Raw genomic sequence first — 24,293 nt, 5'->3', positions numbered from 1 at the left:
TATGTCCGAACAACTGTGAAGCTGAGAATCGAGGAAGCAGTCGCAAATGTAACAAAAAAAAGAACAAAAAAAGCTTTTTTATATATCATCTGTGTTTTTACGTCTTTTGAAATCACAGTTCAAAGGAGGCGTTGGTCAGATCACGCATTCGTCGACTGCTTTTATGTAATTTTGTAAACAAAGCAAGTCATCATTTATTTAACTACTAAATTTTACACACACATACCGAGGTCAGATACAATACACATACACACACACACACATTTTTGTGTATTGTATGTATATACATATATTAAAATACTAGAAGACAGCAGGACACTGAGGTGCTGTGTTACCCTACTATCTGCCAGTATACACACAGACACCGATAAACCCTGATTGCGACCATGGGTGGGAGAAGGACATCGAGGTGCTGGTGTTCCTTTACTGGCTGGCCCATGCAGCATCATAGGGTAATCTCAATGGCCTTTGACATCCCTGAGTCCACTGTGCATGACATGTGCACAGAATGAGCAAGGCAGTCATCTGGATTTTGACTGCGGCTCATATCTTTCCCCACAGCGATGACCTGGAAGCAGTGGTAGGAGGTTTTGCTCAGATGGCAAGGTCTCCAGCTTTCTGTGTAGTAGCTGGTGCAATAGATGGCCGTCACATACGCATAAAACCACCAGCAAGTGACGCCCAGAGCTATTTTAACAGAAAGATGTTTCATTCTGTCCAGCTGCCAGCCATCACTGACCACCAAGTTCCTGACATTTTTGTTGGGTATCTACGGAACATTGTTGAGAGGGCCTTCGGGATCCTAAAAACACGCTGGCGTTCCATTTTCTGGCCCTGGAAGTCAGCCGTGCCTTTGTGCCTGAGGTTGCATGGTGTGCATGCTGCACGGTGCTCCACAATCTCGGTCTACTCAATGGGTAGATCCAGAAGTTGCTGAGGAGACAATGACCCATCTGAACCCTGGAGAATGAAAGTGTTTTTGTTTTTTTTGGTACAAAGAAAAACAAAAGTGTACTATAAATGGTCTCCCATTATGGTATTCTCAACAAATTGCTTAGCTGGAGAAAATAATGATTAATGTCATTAGGCTTAAATATCAATGGTTGGGGACAGTTAGGCAGTGAGGCAAACCAACCGGGTGAGAGGCCGAGCCAGTCCAGCCTTCAGGGACAGGCAGGGTATTCACTGAGGAGAAAGAGAACACACAGCTTGAGGAAAGGCTGCACAAGAAATTCATAGTGTGTAGTGCACGTTGGGACGGCTCGAAAGAGCCCAGTCCCGGGCGGATCCGTGGAGTTTTCTAACATATATGGAATATTTGTTTTTTAAACTAGAGTGAATACTGATAAAGTGGGACACTTTCTGTTAATTTACCTTCAACATAATTTCTTAGCCACACAGGCTAAATTTCATTTCTGCTTTTTGTACAGTAGGTTGGTCTACACGTCAATACAGCCAGCGCAAGTGAATGCCTCCCCATCTTCAATGATGCCATTCTCCTCACCACATGTCTAATTTGAAGTGAGTGGAGTGACGTGTGGCCAAGTGACCCATACTTGGAATTTGTGCTCTGCATTTAACCCATCCAAGTGCACACACACCACACAGTAGTGAACACACACACACTGTGAACACACACCCGGAGCAGTGGGCAGTCATATTGGTGCGGCGCCCGGGGAGCAGTTGGGGTTCGGTACCTTGCTCAAGAGTCTCACCTCAGTCGTGGTATTGAGGGTGGAGGAGGGTGCTGGTATTCACTCCCCCCACTGACAATTCCTGCCGGACCTGAGACTCAAACCCGCGACCTTCCGGTTACAAGTCCGACTCTTGGCTTTACAAATATTGCAAATGTCCTGGCCATCTGAGCTTGTACCCTTCAACTTTCTTTTTTTCTTTTTTTTTTTGCAGTCTTTGTTTTTTTTTTGAGTCAATGTATGAAAAATGTTCAATCCTGGTTAGATGGTTAGAGGGTGGTTTGGACCTCTTTCTCGTCTGGCCTCTCTCTCTCTGTAATTGAAAGTAACTTAACTGTCCCACTTTACCAGTATTCACCCTAAATTAAAAAAAATTCTAGCACTAAAACTGTACCACTGTCCATTCTGCACTGCTACTTTTTACAAACTCTCAAAGAAAAGTAAAGCGCAGACTCCTCTTCAGCTTCACTTTTCAAGGGCAGTCAGTCATCCATGACAGTAACATCATTTGTGAATGATTATTTTTGATGTAATGTTGATGTTAAATACTTTGTATTTAGTATTTCTCAAATAAAGCAATGTCAACATTGTCAGGCAGGGGCGGACTGGCCATCTGGCGTACCGGGCGTTTTCCCGGTGGGCCGCTGGACAATGTGGGCCGGCCTGTTGCTACATAAATATGAAGAATAAATGATAGTAAAACTACGTAGCCTATATCCTTCCGTCAGCCCAGACGAATGGCCCGCGCAGCCCTCTTGAGGCAAAACTCTAATCTATAGCCTGCTCAGTCCCAGTGTCTCAGTGGTGTAAAAGCGCTCGTCAATGTCAAAATGTTTGCGATATCCAATCAAATTGAAGGAGGCGGGATTTACTGTGCACAGCAGCCAAGCAGCGCGGGCGGCACTTGAATGCGAGCCCAGCTGAATATGGGTCAATGGCAGATGAGTCAAATTGCTACAGCAATATTTCCCGACTGTTAACGATTTTAAAAATGTTAAACAACGGACATTAATTTCCAGGGATGTAAACTACTGCTGACCTTTTAAAGTTAATCAGATTGTAATGCCTTTTACGTTATTCGTCACAGAATGCACAAAGAAACATTAGCGTATGTGTCGCAGTTTTCAGCATATCAGAGGGAATGTTTATCTTTCTGTTTCGAGGCTTTCTTCAGTAATTTCACAATCATTTTCAAATTATTCATAATGCTTAGCCTACACAAAGTACATCATGCTAAAACTGGCAACTTTCATATTAAAGTAGCCTATGGAAAGTGTCATATATGAAAATAAATATATAATTTGCTAGTTCACATGCATTATTTTACACACTGGTAATCAAAAGTTTGAAATAATTAAGACTTTTTAAAATGTTTTTGAAAGAAGAAAGCTGAATTTATTTGATCAAAAATACAGTAAAACCACAAATATTAAGAAATATTAATACAATTTCCAATAGGCCTAGTTGTTTTCTATGAGAATGTATTGTAAAATGTAATTTATTTCTGTAAAAGCTGACTTTTCAACATCATTACTTCAGTCAGTGTCACATGATCCTTCAGAAATCATTTTAAGATGCTGTATTTTTCATATAATTTTTAAACTCTTTGAGCTCTATTCCATAAAATTACAGATTTCTAGATACTAACCACTAGAAAGGCACCCTAAAACGGTCCACATTCTGCACTACATACTAAGTCTTATAGACAGTGAATATCTACAGATATTTTAATCTGTAGTTCAGATCATTAAACTGTCTATTCAATATCTTAATATAGCGTTTATATTAAAATTAAAAAATACCACTCAGTTAGTCAATGTCTATGCACTGGACGCATCAGGAACTGCCTGGGCCGTATATCTGCCTGCTCCAGGTCTGTAGCCGCCCCATTTAGATACTTGTTACCAGTCAAAAAAAAGGGAAAGAAAGTGAAAAAGATCCTGGTTTTTACAGTAGATGTGTTACTTATGATAGATGTTGCCAGCTGTGTACAGAAACCAAGACATCAAGAACATCTCCACTTCAATGGTATGTTTACAGTTGGGATCTCCAACAAAGTCAGTCAAATCATTTGAACTATATTGTCAGTGATGCTAAGCTTAGTGATCATTATAATAAAATGTTCAAGTACACTCTAAACATCAAGACAGTCAAAGTAATGAACGAAACTGGATTTTTTTTTTTTTTTGTATTCTCGTTTTATTATTATCAAGTTCATTAACTTTTGACTACCAAAAAACGATTCTCAAGTAACAGCAGGAGAGAAAGAGAGCAACTTATTAGAAATTGATTTTGAAAACCACATCCTCTTTAAAAAATAATTACCCACATGGGATGAAGGTGAGTAAATTATGACATGATATTAATTTAGGAGTGAATAATTCTCAAACCTCTTTGAAGAGCCATGCCAGTGTAAACTATTGGACATTGCTTTTGTTGGCTGTACCTGCATGGCTAAAACACAGCTGCTACAAAGCCAGTGTATTCACTTGAAAACGAAAGCTGTACGTCTACCACATTGTGGAGGATATGTCATCTTTCCTTTGTTGCATGATATAGAATGAATCATGCAACAAAATCTATTTTATTCTTTAAGTTGCCATTTTGTAGTTTCAGACATGGCTTTGGCAAGGGCTGTTTTGGATTGAGGGTGACAAACATTTTGAGGGTGTCATCCCCCAAAAATTGATAATTGAAGATAAAAAGGTTGTGAGATGGCCAAAAACCCAGGTGCAGTCAGCACATAAAAAAAAAGTTATGAAGTAATGAAGGATTGGCTCACTTTCCAGGTGGTGAAAATAAAAATGACATCAGGTACAAACACATATAATAGCCTGCTAAATTTGGTGTTGTTAATCCCCTTTGTTAGTTTCTGATTAGTTGTGTGTCATTTAGTTACCTTGTATACATATACCCCATGTATTTTTGTTTTAATCATTGCGTATGTGTAGTGTGTGTAAGCTTTACCCCTGCAAATCCCGTTTTGATTTATTGAAGGCTTTAAGTGTATTTGTCTCATTCTTATGCACGCACACTGAGCGAAATTAACAGCAGATGCTGGCTTTTTCAGACAGTTCATGTTAGCAAGTAGCCTCAAACAATTAAACACCATATTAACTGATCTCTAACTTCTTTAACTTAAGCAAACGCTAATACACATTTTAATGCTATAAAAGTGTGCACACTGAGAAAAATAAACAACAGATGCTGGCTATTTTCAGACAGTTCACGTTAGTCTACGGCTAATAATAAACACCAATTTAACATGATCTCTAACTTAGGCAAATACTTTTAAAACACATTTAGTTAGCAAAACAAAACCATTTCCGTTTCAATGCTAGTAAAAGTGTGAGTACAAGGAAACGCATGCCTCTCAGCCATGGTGCCACTGCCTTTATCTGTGCTGATCTGCGTCTCGAGCAGATGATGTAGAGGGAGGCGTGACCATGTCCGCTGAACACGCCCCAGTTCTTCTTCTTCTTCTTATTTGATATTTATTGGCGGTTGACAAACAACGAAATGGTGTATTACCGCCACCGACTGGTATGGAGTGTGGATCAATATTACTCATTTCCTCCCTTTTTATATTCTATTCCATAAATTAGCCACTTTTAAATATTGAAAAATAAAATTATAACATTAATTTCCTGACATATTTTGTAAAATATCTCCTAATATAAACCGCATTTTTATTTTTTCTAGATTTTGTATTAAAACCCTTCTTTCAGTCTCATATTTCTGACAGTACAACATAACATGTTCCACTGTTTCTTCTTGCCCACAAAATTCACACTTTCCTGTATCATGTTTATTCATTTTATAAAGTGTACTATTTAGACTTGTGTGTCCAAATCTCATCCTTGATATTATAATCTCCTCTCTCCTGTTTTTCCCTGCACTTCTCATCTCTCCTACTTTCCTTTGAATACTGTAAAACCATCGACCTTTCTTCTCCTGATCCCACTGTTTTTGCCACCTTTCCTTCAACCTTTTCTTAATAATACTCTTGATTTTGTTCTTACTCAAATTAACTGATAAACAAATGTCTTTGTTTTTAATGGCTTCCTTTGCTTTCTTGTCTGCCATTTCATTTCCTTGGACACCAATATGAGCCGGAACCCATAAAAAAACCACTGTTAGACCCATCATATTAATCCTGTATAATGTTTGCTGTATTTCTATTAAAATGTCTGGTCTACTCTCTGAGTGACTATAATGTAAGCTACCCAATGATGAACTTGAGTCTGAACAAATTATTGATTTCATAGGTCTTACCTCCTCTATCCACTGCATTGCTAATAATATTGCAATCATTTCCCCTGTATAAACAGATAATTCATCACTGAATCTTTTCCCTACGGATAAATGAAATTCTGGAACATTGAACGCTACTCCTATTTTATTATCTAAACTCCTTGATGCATCCGTGTATATCTGAACATAATTATAATACTCATTAATATATGTCTGCACGTTATATGAATTACATTCCATATCCTTATTTTTCCTTTCTAACAAAGAAAAATCTACAGTAGCATCTGCAAGCAACCAAGGTTTTATTACTGGAAGCGGTACAGTTGGACTGACATTTAACTGATCAACTTTAAGTTCTGTTGCTTTCTGTATCACTGTCCATCCAAAGCTTTTCGTTTTCCTCCTCTCTTTTTCCCAACATGGCTTTAACACTTCTAATGTAGGATGCTCTTCACTATGACCTTTTAAATTAGCCCAATAAGTCACTGATAACTGTACCTGTCTCATTTCTAATAACATTTCTCCCATTTCTACCTGTAACGCTGCAATCGGTGTAGTTTTTATAGCTCCTGTACATAATCTCAATACCTGATGTTGTATACTATCTAACTTTCTAAGTGACGTTTCTGCTGCTGATCCATACACCACACAACCATAATCTAATCGAGATCTAATCAACCCATTATATATTGCCTTCAATGCCATCCTATCTGCCCCCCATTCACTGCCAACTAAACACCTCATTATATTTATTACTTTCTTACAATTATCCACTATTTTCTGAATATGCATCGCCCATGTAACTCTTTCATCAAACCACAACCCTAAAAATTTTAAATGTTTAACTCTTTCTAGTTCTTGATTATATAATTTTAATTTTACCTTGCCTTCAATTTTTTTCCTTGTAAAAAACATTACCTTTGACTTATCAACAGAAAATTTAAAACCCCATCTATAAGACCATTCTTCAACTATTATAATAGCCTCCTGCAATTTTTTAACTATAAAATCAATGTTCCTTCCCCTTTTCCAAATAGCCCCATCATCAGCAAAAAGTGAAAAGCCCAACCCATTATCCAAATCCTCAAATACATCATTTATCATTATAGAAAATAATAAAGGGCTTACTATACTTCCTTGTGGAGTTCCATTTTCAATCACAAACCTTTCTGAATAACAATTTCCTATTCTAACTTTTATGGCCCTCCCCCCCAAAAAAAATCCTTTATCCATCTATACATATGACCTTTGATACCTAACTTGCATAATTTAATTAACAGCCCATCCCGCCACATCATATCATATGCTTTCTCTATGTCAAAAAAGACAGCCACTACTCTCTCTCTGTTTATTTGTGCTTTTCTTATTTCATGTTCTAAACACACTGCTGGATCCATAGTATTTCTTCCTCTTCTAAAACCACTCTGATATCTAGAGAGATATTTTTTAATTTCCACAAAATACATCAACCTTTCATTTATCATTTTTTCCATTATTTTACAAATGTTAGATGTCAACGCAATTGGTCTATAATTCCCTGGATTTGTGCAATCTTTCCCTGGTTTACGTATTGGAACTATCACCGCATCCTTCCAACTTTGTGGTAACTTCCCTTCCTCCCAAATTTTATTTTACATTTTTAATAATACATCCTTGGATGATTCGCTATCTGATCCATGCCTGGTGCGGATTTCTTGGTTTTTCTGAGAGATCGATTTAACTCTGTCTTGGTAAATGCCATGTTTAATTGGACATTACTATATTCCTCATTCTGTATTATCTCTTTATTCTGCTCTAACATACTTTCCCGTCCTCTTTTCCCTTCTTCACTAATATTGTTTGCGTTATGAATTTTAACAAAAAATGTTGCCAGCATTTCTGCTTTCTCCTCGTCTCTAACAGCTATTTTTTCTCCATCACTTAAAATTGGATACCCATATTCTCTTGTTATTCCATTCATTCTTTTTATCATTCCCCATATTTTGTCAATTTCAGTTTCCCTTCCCACAGTGTTACAAAACTTCCTCCAAAAAACCTTCTTTGTATTTTTAATAATTCTCCTTACATTTACTTGCTTCCTTTTATATTCAATAAAATCTTGAAAACTGTGATTATTTTTTTTAATTTTTAAACGCTGCAATTCAAGATTTAATTGCATTATCACATTCCTTGGTACAATCTTCTTCTTTTTTCTGTCTCCTTTCTTAGGGATAGCCTGATTTGCTGCTAATAGTATTGCATTACAAACAGCATTATTAACATTATCAATATCTTCTTTAATCTCAATTTTTTCCATTTCTTGTTCACTAATATACTTAAATTTCCCCCAGTCTGCCTTTTCAAATATCCATCTATCCACTCCTCCTGTATTGCATTCTTCTATACTTAAATTTACTTCAACTATTATAGGGTAGTGATCACTTCCTACAGTATTTCCTCCAATTACTTCCCATAAACATACACCTGCAAGTGAATTTGAAACAAGTGTAAGATCAATGGCTGACTCTGTACCTGCTCTAACATTAATCCTCGTACCCCTTCCATCATTTAAACATACCAGATCTTTTATCTCCATTAATTCTTCAATCACTTTCCCATTCCCATCATTACAATTATCCCATAATGTGCTATGGGCATTAAAATCTCCACAACATATAATTTTCCCTTCTAAATGTACAATAAGTTCATCCATTGACTCTATTGATAATCTTTTACAAGGATTATAAAAATTTATAATTTTAATATTTCCTTCTTTTACCAAAACTTCTATTATTATAAATTCCAACTCCTTTCCTTTCCCAATAATCCTATATTGTATTCCTTGTTTTACAAATATTACACACCCTCCCCCTATATCCTCCTCTCTATCTCTGCGTATATCATTATAACCTTTAATACTAAAATCTAATACTGGCTTGAGCCAGGTCTCCTGAACACATATAATTTCTGGTTTCTTTCTAAGCCCTTTTATAAATCCTTTAAACTCTTGACCATTAGCTAACAAACTTCTTGCGTTCCATTGTACAATATTCAAGTTGTCTTATCTCCTGCCCCTCCCAGCTTCCCCTCCCCTTCCAGTCTTTTATTAATATTTTCCCAAGATATATTTTTAATTCCCAAAAACCTTTCGGCTCCTTTCACGATTATTTTGATTTTCTCTGTTTTGTGTTTAACTTGATCTGCACAATTAATTACGTAAGCAATGAACAAAATCAGCTTGTCTACTTCCATCGCTGTACTGGTTTCCTCTACTTGCCCAACCTCTTTTCTCGAGATTTGTTTGTCTTTGTCAGTGTCATAATTTCTCCTTTGCTCTTGTACCTTCTTCACTGCCTCTGCATAACTGATGTTGTTTACAGCTTTCACTAGCTCAATTTCCACAGCCCTCTTTCTTACATCACACCCACTAAATGTTACTCTATGATGTCCACCACAATTACAGCACTTATCTTGTGCATCCTCTCCACAGTTTTCAATTCTATGATCACCTCCACACTTGGGACATCTCTGTTTTCCTTTGCACACCGCTGCTATATGTCCATACCTCTGACATTTATAACAGCAAAGTGGTGGAGGAATATATGGCCTCACTGAGAAGCACATATATCCAATTTTGACTCTTTCTGGAAGCACTGATTCCTGAAACTCCAAGAGAACTGATAAACTATCAATCCTTTCCCCATTCACTGTTTTTTGCAACCTTTTTATTCTACTCACTTCACCTCCAGATATACTTCGTTTGAGTTTTTCTAGATCTTCGTCGATTGGAATACCTGTTATCACTCCCTGTTTCATTCTTCTTTCACCTAGAATCTTTCTTTCATTCACTTTTTTCTTGCATATACTGTCGATTTGAACAGCTTTGTTTTTTTGATCTTCTGTTTTGCATATTACTAACAGACTTCCATCTCTCAAAACCTTAGCCATTTCCACTTCTCCTAACTTTTTCTTCAATTCTCTAGACAACATTATTGGACTTAAATTAACATGCTCATCTTCCTTTCTGAATTTAAGAATTATTTTAAATTGCTCTCTCACGATCTTTTTCCGGACAACCCTATTTTCTTCATCTGAGCTGTTTCCTTCTAATCCTCGTTTACTGGATTGGCTTGCTGCCATATTCCCTTCATTTCGTCCACTTTTCTTCTTTTCTCGTCCTTTCCCACTACTTACAAAATTCCAATCATCAAACTCCATATCATCCTCATTTACTCCCTCAGAAGTCATTTTGATCCAGTCACAAACCAGTTTATGTCAACCGCCGTAGACTCCGAAAAAATGACGCCGAGCCCTGGCGCGTGAAGATGACGTTCCCCGCGTCAGCGAGTCCAAATGCCCACACTCACACGCCCCAGTTTCTTGACTCAACCCCCTATGCCAAAACAGTGCCATGTTGAGAAACACACAAAAAAAGTTAAGTGCAAAGGGAAAACAGTATTGCGAACTCACACTTGACTGAAATGTAGAATAAAAGCAAAAGTATCCAGATGCAGACCCGCAGCACCGCAGTTTCAGAACAGCAGTTTCAGAACAGCAGTTTCAGAACCGCATACACAGAACCGGAAGTGAGCGGCGCTACCTATACACATCATTTTCTTTTGTTAAATATAAGCTGTTTTCACATGGATTTTAATCGGATCGATGTCTTGTGTGATATTTCTGTCATGTGGTGAACATATTGAATCTGTTCACCTATTTAGGGGCCAAGCACCGAAGGTGCGAAGGCACCTATTGAAACCGTTCCCGTTCTTATTATTAGGGGCCAAGCACCGAAGGTGCGAAGGCACCTATTGAAACCGTTCCCGTTCCTATTATTATTATTATTCATCTTCTTCTTCTTCTTCTTCCGCCACGAAGTCTATGGCAGCCCATAGAATCGTATGGTAAAAATTTATGAAATTTGGCACACTTATAGAGGACGGTCGGAAGTGTCTCCATAGCAAATTTGGAGTCTCTAATTCAATCCCTCTAGCGCCACCATCAGTCCAAAATTGGACTCATGTTTATGTTAATAACTTTTTAACCTTTGCAACCTATGACGTCATTTTCCGCCATGATAATTTTCCCGCCATTTTTAATTAACTGAAAAACCTACTTTTGCGAACTCGTCCTAGACGGTTCATCCGATTTGCACGAAAATTGAACCAGATCCTCTTCAGACCATGCTGACAAAAAATCTTGCAAATCAAGTTGATTCGTCAAATCATTTGCGATAAACGCGCAAACAAATTTTACGTAGCGGTTGCAAAAACACACTTAAGGCAATATCTCCGCAACGCTTTATCGTATTCAAACCAAACTTGGTACATGTCATCACAAGCATGACTTGAGGCAACATACAGCGTTTCGGCGCAGCGCCACCTACTGGTCCGGAGATACGAAAAATGGCTATTTTTGCTTATAACTTCTGAACTGTTTGTCCAAAAATCATAAAAGTGGTCTCGTTACATTCAGGACGGCATGCCGAGTCGTCTGATATTCAATTTTACCATATCGGCCATTTTGGCTGTCGGCCATTTTGAATTATGTGCTAAAAGGCTGTATTTAATGAACACATGAACGGATTGTTACGAAACTCGGTTTGGGTCATCAACACGGTGCCCTGAATGAGCCCAAGAAGTTTCGAAACAGCGCCACCTAGTGGAGAATTTTTTTTTTCAAATGCTTATAACTTTAGGTGAGATTGACTTATTTTCATGAGAGTAACTTTTTTTGTCTCCTGAATCCTCGCCGAGTCCAACGATACCAGACTTGCCAGGTTTCGGCGTATTATTTGTGCAGCGTTGTAATTTAGCACTTTAAAAACATTAGCTGATATCTTCGAAACCGCTAGTCCGATCGAGACGAAACCAGCATCAGAAGTTCGGAAACATAGGTCGATAGTTAATATTAATGCCCAAATGTCAAAATATTGATAGTAAGGGGGTGTAAAATGCTATCAAAGTCAGGTGTCAGTCATTTTTCATGTGTTTTTTTCATATAAATGTATATAACTCCAAAACTAAACAAGATATTTTCACCAAAATTGACACAGACATGTATGAGCTCACTCCAAGGACATATAAAAAAAATGATAGGATTGTGCCACTTGGTGGCGCTATAATAGAACAAAACATGAAATTCCCATTGACTACAATGCAGTTTTATGATATGAAATGCTATGCTTCACAAATGAATTGGTGTATCATTACGAAACTTGAAATTGGCCATCAGCACCATGCCTTTAAGCTGCTTAAACGGTTTCAAAACAGCACCGCCATGTGGTCCATACTTATAATGAAAAGGCCTCTTGAGGCTATATCTCTGCAATGACATATTGACACTATATTGACACTCTGCTTTGATATATTGACACCAATCTTTGCATGTGTCATTGTTACCTTATTCTGACCACACCACATCAATTTCGTAACGTGCCACCTATTGGTTGAAAGTGATCAATCATTAAATCATTATTATTGACTGTATTTATCATTTTACAGCTATTTTGCCTAAAATCACCTTAATAGGTCTTTAATTGCTCATTGCTGCCGTTGATCTGACATTGCCAGCATTTTTGGCATGTCTAGTCTTCTTCTTTGCGCTTGGCCCCGGTATTGCTGCTTGCAGCTATATTTAGGGGCCAAGCACCGAAGGTGCGAAGGCACCTATTGAAACCGTTCCCGTTCTTATTATTATTATTCATTAGGGGCCAAGCACCGAAGGTGCGAAGGCACCTATTGAAACCGTTCCCGTTCTTATTATTAGGGGCCAAGCACCGAAGGTGCGAAGGCACCTATTGAAACCGTTCCCGTTCCTATTATTATTAGGGGCCAAGCACCGAAGGTGCGAAGGCACCTATTGAAACCGTTCCCGTTCTTATTATTATTATTAGGGGCCAAGCACCGAAGGTGCGAAGGCACCTATTGAAACCGTTCCCGTTCCTATTATTATTAGGGGCCAAGCACCAAAGGTGCGAAGGCACCTATTGAAACCGTTCCCGTCTTTTTTTCTTCCGCCATGGGAGTCTATGGCAGCCCATAGAACCGTATGGTAAAAAGTTGTGAAATTTGGCACACTAATAGAGGACGGTCTGGTATGTCACCATGGCAATTTTGGTGTCTCTATCTCATTCCCTCTAGCGCCACCACCTGTCCAAATGTGTACTCATGTTTATGCTAATAACTTTTGAACCGTAAGGGCTAGAAACGAAATTCCTTTTTCCTCTAATTTCTGAGCTCGTGCCAATTCGATTGCACCCTATGACGTCATTTTCCATCTTGGATATTTCCCCGCCATTTTCAATTAACCGGAAGACCTACTTTTGCGAACTCGTCCTAGACGGTTCATCCGATTTGCACGAAAATTTAACCAGATCATCTTCAGACAATATTGACAAAAAATCTTGCAAATCAAGTTGATTCGTCTAATCGTTTTTGATAAACGCGCGAACAAATTTTACATAACGTTTGCAAAAACACACTTAAGGCAATATCTCCGCAACGCTTTATCGTGTTCAAACCAAACTTGGTACATGTCATCATAAGCATGACTCGAGGCTACATGCAGCGTTTCGGCGCTGTGCCACCTACTGGTCTGGAGATACAAAAAATGGCTATTTTAGCTTTTCTTTGCTGAACCGTCTGTCCAAAAATCATAAAAGGGGCCTCGTTAGATTCGGGACGTCATGCCGAGTCGACGGATATCCAATTTCACCATATCGGCCATTTTGGCTGTCGGCCATCTTGAATTATGTGCTAAAATGCTGTATTTTATCAACGCATGAACGGATTGTTGCAAAACTCGGTATGGGTCATCACCACGATACCCCAAAGTAGCCTGACAAGTTTCGAAACAACGCCACCTAGTGGAGATTTTTTTTTTAAAATGCTCAGAACTTTGGGTGTGGTTGACTTATTTTCACGAGACTCATCTCCTTAGACTCCTGAATCGTTGCCGAGTCCAACGATACCACACTTGCCAGGTTTCGCCGTATGGTTTGTGCACCGTTGTAATTTAGCGCTTAAAACATTTTTGCCGATATCTTCGAAACCGCTAGTCCGATCGAGACGAAACCAGCGTCAGAAGTTCGGAAACATAGGTCGTTAGGCAGAATCGCGAGCCCAAATGTCAAAATATTGATAGTAAGGGGTAGTAAAATCCAATCAAAGTCAGGTGTCAGGCTGAAACCCTATTGTAACTGTTCATTTTCCCATGATGCATCATTCTCCAGCTAAAACTGATCGGGCAGACCAAACCGTAAGTCGTAGAGACTTGAAACTTGCAGGGCTGGTAGTACTCACAACGACTACTGACGTCACCGAAGCCCGCCCCGATCGGCCTGACGGGGGCGCTACAGCGATCAAAAGTACCAAACGGCGATCAAAAGTACGAAACGGCTCATAACTCCTCAACCGTAAGGCGTAGCCTCGAGTGCCTTAAATCGCTGGAATCCTTGGCTCAAGGCGGACAAAATGCATGCCTCGGATTTGCTCGTCAGAGTGGGAAAAATTTCGGCTATTTGGGATTTTTTGCAAAACCTACTTTTGTGAACTAGTCCTAGGTTATTGGCCCGACCGGAACCAAACCAGCGCAGCGAGATTCTCTGGAGTCGGATTGTCAAAGGTTATTAAAAAAAAGTGGAAATTTGGGTTCACGGTCCCTAAGGGCTGCCAAAACGTTGGAAGGGGGGGGAGCCACTTTTACTAAATTGGCTATAACTCGTGAACGGAACGAGGTATTTTCACCAAACTCAGCACGCATATGTAAGAGCTCGTTCTGTGGCCGCATGAAAAAGGACGTGGCGATTGGCCACTTGGTGGCGCTATAACGGTTAAAAAGGGGTCACAATGATGTATTTCTATGGAAAATCCCATTAAATGCCTGAAAGCGGCCCTCTTCCTGCCTGATTTGCATACAGCTTCACAAAATCACGCGTGCGCATGCGTCACGTGACCCTAAAGAGGCTTGCAGACTTTTATGGCTGCCGTGGCGCTTTAACTGTTATAAAGGTGAAAAAAATGCTCTATATTATCCTATGCGAAATGACATTTAAATGACTAAAAATTGCCTGCACTGCGCAGAACTTCACCAAATCGGCTGAGCATGTGCGTCGCATTATTGTAAAGACGCGTGCAAACTTTGACGGAGATCGGCCCATCAGTAGAGGCATACCAGTTTAAAAGGTAAAAAAAAAAAAACACCACTTTTCCATGATAAATGAGCTGAAAAGGCAAAATTTGACCTTTGACCTCTCCGATGCACATGTCACCAGGCTTGATAAAGTTTTTGCAACCAGCAGCTCAAAAATCAAGTGCTCAGACCCTATAGTCTTTTTTTTATAGGCCTTTTTAGACCCTTTTTATGCCCTTTTTATTAGGGGCCAAGCACCAAAGGTGCGAAGGCACCTATTGAAACCGTTCCCGTCTTTTTTTCTTCCGCCATGGGAGTCTATGGCAGCCCATAGAACCGTATGGTAAAAAGTTGTGAAATTTGGCACACTAATAGAGGACGGTCTGGTATGTCACCATGGCAATTTTGGTGTCTCTATCTCATTCCCTCTAGCGCCACCACCTGTCCAAATGTGTACTCATGTTTATGCTAATAACTTTTGAACCGTAAGGGCTAGAAACGAAATTCCTTTTTCCTCTAATTTCTGAGCTCGTGCCAATTCGATTGCACCCTATGACGTCATTTTCCATCTTGGATATTTCCCCGCCATTTTCAATTAACCGGAAGACCTACTTTTGCGAACTCGTCCTAGACGGTTCATCCGATTTGCACGAAAATTTAACCAGATCATCTTCAGACAATATTGACAAAAAATCTTGCAAATCAAGTTGATTCGTCTAATCGTTTTTGATAAACGCGCGAACAAATTTTACATAACGTTTGCAAAAACACACTTAAGGCAATATCTCCGCAACGCTTTATCGTGTTCAAACCAAACTTGGTACATGTCATCATAAGCATGACTCGAGGCTACATGCAGCGTTTCGGCGCTGTGCCACCTACTGGTCTGGAGATACAAAAAATGGCTATTTTAGCTTTTCTTTGCTGAACCGTCTGTCCAAAAATCATAAAAGGGGCCTCGTTAGATTCGGGACGTCATGCCGAGTCGACGGATATCCAATTTCACCATATCGGCCATTTTGGCTGTCGGCCATCTTGAATTATGTGCTAAAATGCTGTATTTTATCAACGCATGAACGGATTGTTGCAAAACTCGGTATGGGTCATCACCACGATACCCCAAAGTAGCCTGACAAGTTTCGAAACAACGCCACCTAGTGGAGATTTTTTTTTTAAAATGCTCAGAACTTTGGGTGTGGTTGACTTATTTTCACGAGACTCATCTCCTTAGACTCCTGAATCGTTGCCGAGTCCAACGATACCACACTTGCCAGGTTTCGCCGTATGGTTTGTGCACCGTTGTAATTTAGCGCTTAAAACATTTTTGCCGATATCTTCGAAACCGCTAGTCCGATCGAGACGAAACCAGCGTCAGAAGTTCGGAAACATAGGTCGTTAGGCAGAATCGCGAGCCCAAATGTCAAAATATTGATAGTAAGGGGTAGTAAAATCCAATCAAAGTCAGGTGTCAGGCTGAAACCCTATTGTAACTGTTCATTTTCCCATGATGCATCATTCTCCAGCTAAAACTGATCGGGCAGACCAAACCGTACGTCGTAGAGACTTGAAACTTGCAGGGCTGGTAGTACTCACAACGACTACTGACGTCACCGAAGCCCGCCCCGATCGGCCTGACGGGGGCGCTACAGCGATCAAAAGTACCAAACGGCGATCAAAAGTACGAAACGGCTCATAACTCCTCAACCGTAATGGTGCGTTCACACCGGACGCGATTCGCGCGAGTGATTTACATGTTAAGTCAATGCAGAGACGCGAAATGGCATTCTGCGGCGCGATTCGCGCGAATGAGGCGGCGAGATTCGCGCGATTCGCGCGATTGAGGCGGCGAGAAGGACGCGACTTGAGCGTTTTGAACGCGCGATTCACGCGAATCGCGCGTTCAAAACGCTCAAGTCGCGTCCTTCTCGCCGCCTCAATCGCGCGAATCGCGCGAATCTCGCCGCCTCATTCGCGCGAATCGCTCAAGTTGAAAAATCTGAACTCTGGCGGAAATTCGCGCCGCGTTGACCAATCACAAGCTTGCTCTAGTAGTGACGCATTTACAAGCGGAGGCAGAAATCCGAACAACAATGGAGGACAAGATTATCGTGGCTGTGTGTGGGTACCCGGAGCTGTACGATACGTCCTCCTATCATTACAGGAACAGGAATAAAAAGGATCTTGCTTGGAAGAAAGTGAGTGAGGAGGTCGGACAGTCTGGTAAGTTGTAAAAAAACGTCCTTTACTCAATTTGAGCTATACATCGAGACTACAAGCTAGATAAAGCAGTCACATTCGCTGTACTTTACAAATACTTTCCCGCTGAGTTGATTTGCTTTATTCAGATGAATTGTGCAGAAAGAGGTGGAAGGGTCTCAGGGACACATATTTGAAGGAGAGGAGAAAAGAGATGGATAAGAGGAGTGGGTCAGCAGCAGGGTCAGGAAAAAAGTGGAAGTACTCTGCGGTCCTGTCTTTCCTCGACCCCTTCGTCTCCCCACGGGAGACAAGTGGAAATATGGAGAGGGGGGATGAGGAGAATCAGGCCGCAGGGTACGACCACCCTGATGAGAACCAGGGCGAGACAGCAGCAGCAGCAGGGTACTCAGAGACAGGTGTGTTGACAAGTGAAGCAACACAGCAGGGCATATATGTTGTTGTATTTTTATGATGAAAGGTCTAAAAAAAAAAATTCTCTAACTCGTGTAACGTGCAATGTGTGTAATGTTGTAAAATATATTTAATTTTTGTCATAACAGAGCCGATGGGCTCTTTTGATGGCAGTGAGGCTGGGTCCCCTCTGCCAGAACCTGCTGCTGCTGCTTCTTCCCCTGCTGGCCCTTCAGCATCTGCTGCTGTACCCACAGGTGTGTACAGGCAATAATGTCCATGTTTAGATGCATATTATATATACTGTAAGCACTCGTAGTTTAATCCTTTTCTGGGGATGTATAATTTTAGGAGAATCTGTGACAGATAAAATATATGGCATTAAAAAATTGAGTGTTTATAAATATGTGTATATTATATCTACTGTAAGCACCCGTAGTTCTATCATTTTCTGCCTTCTCAATGTACAAAATGTTATCATTTGATACAGTGCCACCAAGAGGAAGAGCCCAGAGAAGGCGCAGGGAGCAGCCTTCAGAGGTGGAGCGGCAGCTCCTGGAAGCCCTCAGGACCCTGTGGCTCCAGCGCCGCCTCCACGCTCAGAGGATGAGCTCTTCCTCTTAAGTCTGGTCCCTTCCCTGCAGAGGTTACCGCCTCAGACGAAAGATTTCGTCAAATTTCAAATTCATAAATTAATTTATGAAAGCAGCACAGTTCTGCTTAATTTGGAACATTTGGAACCCAGTCAGTAATTTTTAAGAGGCAGAAATCTCTGCAGGGAATGAACCAGACATTCTCTCCTTTCTCCTCTCCTTCACTTTGTCCCTCACTCTTCCCTCTTCCAAGCAAGATCCTTTTTATTCCTGCATGTTAATTGTAAATAGTTTTAAATGTTCTTTGTATATTTTTTTAATATATTGTTTATTTTATTTGATTAATTTTGTATAAATAAATGTTTTATATAATGAACAAAGGTTTTGGGATGTTACTTTGTGCACAACATAGTAAATCATAATGTATAGTTGTTACATAAATATTATTTCTATGTTTAGACTAGAATACGTATGGCAAACATTTGTACATTAATTCTAATTATATCCTATTGCAAATACACTCACAATAGTATAGTAAAAATTTGTTATTTGTTATTGGAACAGTGTTGTGGTGTAGTGTAATGAGAATGCAGCAACGAGACAGGTATGCTTTTTGGAGGCTGGCTCCATTTATCATTTGAAAACGAACAACAACTGATGGGTGATTTACAAGATAAAAGAAAAAAGATAACAATATTTACAAGAGAGGATAAAAAGATGTGATTTAAAATATAGTACAAAAGAAAAAAGAAATATATACACAACTATTCAGTCGGTTGCCATGCGACTGCTCCCTCGGCTGAAAAGTGAGCCATGAAGCTGTCCCTGACCCGGATGGCCTCTCTGGCAGAATAGTTTGCGGCAACCCGACCAAGACTCTGCAGCGAGTCCTCTGCACCTTGCACCCCCCCACTCACAGCAGGTGCCTCAGCAGATCGCCGCATGAAATTGTGGAGGATGCACGTCGCCTTCACACAGCGCTCCACAACATCAGGCTGAACCTCTATGAGGCGACGATACATCCTCCACTGAGAGGACAGGATCCCGAAGGCGTTCTCCACCACCAGCCGGGCTCTGGAGAGACGGTAATTAAAAACTCGTTTCTCTCGGGGAAGGGTGCGCCCAGGGAATGGCCTCATGAGGTTTTTCCTGAGGGGAAAGGCCTCATCTGCCACAAAGACATGGGGCTGGGGTCCTCTGTGGTCCGCTCCTGGAAGAGGATGGTCAGGTGGCAGATGGAGGGTGCCACCACGGAGTGCCTGGCCAAAGGCGGAGTTGGCCAGAGTTCCACCATCACTCGTCCGCCCATATCCCCCGACATCAATGACCCTAAAACAGTACTTGGAATCCACAACTGCAAGGAGAACTAAAGAAAAAGTTCCCTTGTAGTTGTGGAACTGGGAGCCGGTGTTGGGGGGGGCCTTGATGAGGACGTGCTTGCCGTCCAGTGCTCCACAGCAGAGGGGGAAGTTCCACCTCTCCTCGAAGCCCTCTGCGATTGACCGCCATTCATCCGTGGAGGGCACAGCCATGAACTCGTCCACCAAGCAGTCCCAGATTGCAGTCACCACATCTGGGACAACCTGGCAGACAGTGGAGACACCAACGCGGAAGCTGCTGGCAATGGTCCGGAAGGAGTCTCCAGTGGCAAGATATCTGAGAGAGAGAGAAAAAAATTAAATAAAATAAACATTGTTATAAATGAAAATTGCAATTTCATATTAGCAAATATAAATGTATAATACTGATACAATACTGGGGTTTTTGAGGGGTTTTTTTTACAGTTAAACAAGCTTGCTAAATGCCCTTAACTTTGCATTTGCTCTGATTTGCTTGCTACATTGCAAAAACAAACTATTATTCAATATTATAATATAGCAATTACCTGCATAATTCAAAATTCACTTTGACTGTTGTATTTCAATATTTCAAAATTTAATAACATTTCTCATTTCAATAACCATGAAAAAATACTATAGTATATTATAGTACAATTACTCTAGAAAATACTATTGTGTTTTTGAACCATCCTATAGTAAAGGTACTACAGTAAATTGTAGTATATTATAGTATTTACTACACTTTGTTAATTTACTGTATTATATTTACTATAGTACGATTCAAAAACACTAGTATTTACTAGAGTAATTTTACTATAATATAATATAGTATTTTTAAACAACCATTTTCATTAAAAATTCATATTAAAGTGCTATATTGAGAACTGTGTGTTCAGAATATATGAGAGACTATATATTCTGTTATATAACATATAACATGTATAATAATTATATGTTCTCATCAGTCATTATTTAACGTTACTTGTAATCACACAGAATATTAAATGATTTACTGACCGGAGACAGATGGACAGGCGCTCTGCAGGTGGAATGCAGCGCCTGTAGTTGGTATCCTGGAGGGAAATCCTCTCACCGACACGGGACAACAGGTCATCAAACTGGGACCGGCTCAGTCGGAAGTACTGCTGAAAGCGGCCGTCATCCAGTCGCAGCTCCTGGAGGAGTTGATGAAACTCACCGAGCTGGGTGCGCTTCTGGAGGATCTGATGGACCCAGACACGGCGCCGAACGAGTCTACGCCGCTTTTCAGCCTTCCACATCAAATATAGCGCAGCTACCCTCTCAACAAAATCTATGTCAGCCATTTCAGAACGAGACTGGAGCAGAAAAAAAGAGCAGGAGCCAGCGGCAAATGTGAGAGAGACTAGCCGAGGAAAGGCGGGTCTCGCCGGGTAAACGCGCGTGGAACGCCGCTGATTGCCTGGATCTCACAACTCCGAAAACGCTAGGCAAAATGCTTAAATAGGCACTCTTTTTATAAATTAATCACAGATTTAAGCTTTAAACAACTATATTACCGACTGAAAAAGTATTTAAACTACGTTTTGTCACACGTTAATAGTATTATATTTTACAAAAAAGACCTCAAGTGACCGAGACGAGCTGGCTATAGGCTCATATAGGGCAGAAGCCCCTCCCATGACGCGAATTCGCGTCTGTTGTGTAGTTGTCACACGCGAATTTCACGCGCGATTCGCGCGAATTTCACGCGCGATTCGCGCGAGTAAACTCAAAATGTACACGCGTCCACCTTCGCGCGATTAGCGCGAATTATTCGCGCGAATCGCGTCCGGTGTGAACGCCACATAAGGCGTAGCCTCGAGTGCCTTAAATCGCTGGAATCCTTGGCTCAAGGCGGACAAAATGCATGCCTCGGATTTGCTCGTCAGAGTGGGAAAAATTTCGGCTATTTGGGATTTTTTGCAAAACCTACTTTTGTGAACTAGTCCTAGGTTATTGGCCCGACCGGAACCAAACCAGCGCAGCGAGATTCTCTGGAGTCGGATTGTCAAAGGTTATTAAAAAAAAGTGGAAATTTGGGTTCACGGTCCCTAAGGGCTGCCAAAACGTTGGAAGGGGGGGGAGCCACTTTTACTAAATTGGCTATAACTCGTGAACGGAACGAGGTATTTTCACCAAACTCAGCACGCATATGTAAGAGCTCGTTCTGTGGCCGCATGAAAAAGGACGTGGCGATTGGCCACTTGGTGGCGCTATAACGGTTAAAAAGGGGTCACAATGATGTATTTCTATGGAAAATCCCATTAAATGCCTGAAAGCGGCCCTCTTCCTGCCTGATTTGCATACAGCTTCACAAAATCACGCGTGCGCATGCGTCACGTGACCCTAAAGAGGCTTGCAGACTTTTATGGCTGCCGTGGCGCTTTAACTGTTATAAAGGTGAAAAAAATGCTCTATATTATCCTATGCGAAATGACATTTAAATGACTAAAAATTGCCTGCACTGCGCAGAACTTCACCAAATCGGCTGAGCATGTGCGTCGCATTATTGTAAAGACGCGTGCAAACTTTGACGGAGATCGGCCCATCAGTAGAGGCATACCAGTTTAAAAGGTAAAAAAAAAAAAACACCACTTTTCCATGATAAATGAGCTGAAAAGGCAAAATTTGACCTTTGACCTCTCCGATGCACATGTCACCAGGCTTGATAAAGTTTTTGCAACCAGCAGCTCAAAAATCAAGTGCTCAGACCCTATAGTCTTTTTTTTATAGGCCTTTTTAGACCCTTTTTATGCCCTTTTTATTAGGGGCCAAGCACCAAAGGTGCGAAGGCACCTATTGAAACCGTTCCCGTCTTTTTTTCTTCCGCCATGGGAGTCTATGGCAGCCCATAGAACCGTATGGTAAAAAGTTGTGAAATTTGGCACACTAATAGAGGACGGTCTGGTATGTCACCATGGCAATTTTGGTGTCTCTATCTCATTCCCTCTAGCGCCACCACCTGTCCAAATGTGTACTCATGTTTATGCTAATAACTTTTGAACCGTAAGGGCTAGAAACGAAATTCCTTTTTCCTCTAATTTCTGAGCTCGTGCCAATTCGATTGCACCCTATGACGTCATTTTCCATCTTGGATATTTCCCCGCCATTTTCAATTAACCGGAAGACCTACTTTTGCGAACTCGTCCTAGACGGTTCATCCGATTTGCACGAAAATTTAACCAGATCATCTTCAGACAATATTGACAAAAAATCTTGCAAATCAAGTTGATTCGTCTAATCGTTTTTGATAAACGCGCGAACAAATTTTACATAACGTTTGCAAAAACACACTTAAGGCAATATCTCCGCAACGCTTTATCGTGTTCAAACCAAACTTGGTACATGTCATCATAAGCATGACTCGAGGCTACATGCAGCGTTTCGGCGCTGTGCCACCTACTGGTCTGGAGATACAAAAAATGGCTATTTTAGCTTTTCTTTGCTGAACCGTCTGTCCAAAAATCATAAAAGGGGCCTCGTTAGATTCGGGACGTCATGCCGAGTCGACGGATATCCAATTTCACCATATCGGCCATTTTGGCTGTCGGCCATCTTGAATTATGTGCTAAAATGCTGTATTTTATCAACGCATGAACGGATTGTTGCAAAACTCGGTATGGGTCATCACCACGATACCCCAAAGTAGCCTGACAAGTTTCGAAACAACGCCACCTAGTGGAGATTTTTTTTTTAAAATGCTCAGAACTTTGGGTGTGGTTGACTTATTTTCACGAGACTCATCTCCTTAGACTCCTGAATCGTTGCCGAGTCCAACGATACCACACTTGCCAGGTTTCGCCGTATGGTTTGTGCACCGTTGTAATTTAGCGCTTAAAACATTTTTGCCGATATCTTCGAAACCGCTAGTCCGATCGAGACGAAACCAGCGTCAGAAGTTCGGAAACATAGGTCGTTAGGCAGAATCGCGAGCCCAAATGTCAAAATATTGATAGTAAGGGGTAGTAAAATCCAATCAAAGTCAGGTGTCAGGCTGAAACCCTATTGTAACTGTTCATTTTCCCATGATGCATCATTCTCCAGCTAAAACTGATCGGGCAGACCAAACCGTACGTCGTAGAGACTTGAAACTTGCAGGGCTGGTAGTACTCACAACGACTACTGACGTCACCGAAGCCCGCCCCGATCGGCCTGACGGGGGCGCTACAGCGATCAAAAGTACCAAACGGCGATCAAAAGTACGAAACGGCTCATAACTCCTCAACCGTAAGGCGTAGCCTCGAGTGCCTTAAATCGCTGGAATCCTTGGCTCAAGGCGGACAAAATGCATGCCTCGGATTTGCTCGTCAGAGTGGGAAAAATTTCGGCTATTTGGGATTTTTTGCAAAACCTACTTTTGTGAACTAGTCCTAGGTTATTGGCCCGACCGGAACCAAACCAGCGCAGCGAGATTCTCTGGAGTCGGATTGTCAAAGGTTATTAAAAAAAAGTGGAAATTTGGGTTCACGGTCCCTAAGGGCTGCCAAAACGTTGGAAGGGGGGGGAGCCACTTTTACTAAATTGGCTATAACTCGTGAACGGAACGAGGTATTTTCACCAAACTCAGCACGCATATGTAAGAGCTCGTTCTGTGGCCGCATGAAAAAGGACGTGGCGATTGGCCACTTGGTGGCGCTATAACGGTTAAAAAGGGGTCACAATGATGTATT

The 24,293-nt window shown here is 40.9% G+C and overlaps 2 protein-coding genes across 2 annotated transcripts in view; one reads left to right on the top strand and one right to left on the bottom strand.

Annotated features, from left to right (window-relative positions):
* Positions 1 to 24,293, bottom strand: part of LOC307126546 (uncharacterized protein) — a gene marked incomplete at its 5' end in the record, with an annotated part of 1,586,879 nt that overhangs the window by 496,885 nt on the left and 1,065,701 nt on the right. The window lies entirely within an intron of this gene.
* LOC307126304 (uncharacterized protein) lies at positions 17,147 to 18,293 on the top strand (the record flags this gene model as incomplete). The annotated part of the gene is made up of 3 exons (XM_079816767.1): positions 17,147 to 17,279; positions 17,819 to 17,926; positions 18,160 to 18,293. The coding sequence occupies exons 1-3, from the start codon at positions 17,150 to 17,152 to the stop codon at positions 18,291 to 18,293; spliced, it is 372 nt and encodes a 123-aa protein (XP_079672893.1). The 5' UTR covers positions 17,147 to 17,149.

This window comes from Gobio gobio (assembly GCF_949357685.1).
Source record: "Gobio gobio genome assembly, chromosome: 5".
Lineage (NCBI taxonomy): Eukaryota > Metazoa > Chordata > Actinopteri > Cypriniformes > Gobionidae > Gobio > Gobio gobio.
The sequence above is the reverse complement of the archived record's forward strand: the minus strand, read 5'-3'. Positions and strand labels throughout refer to the sequence as shown.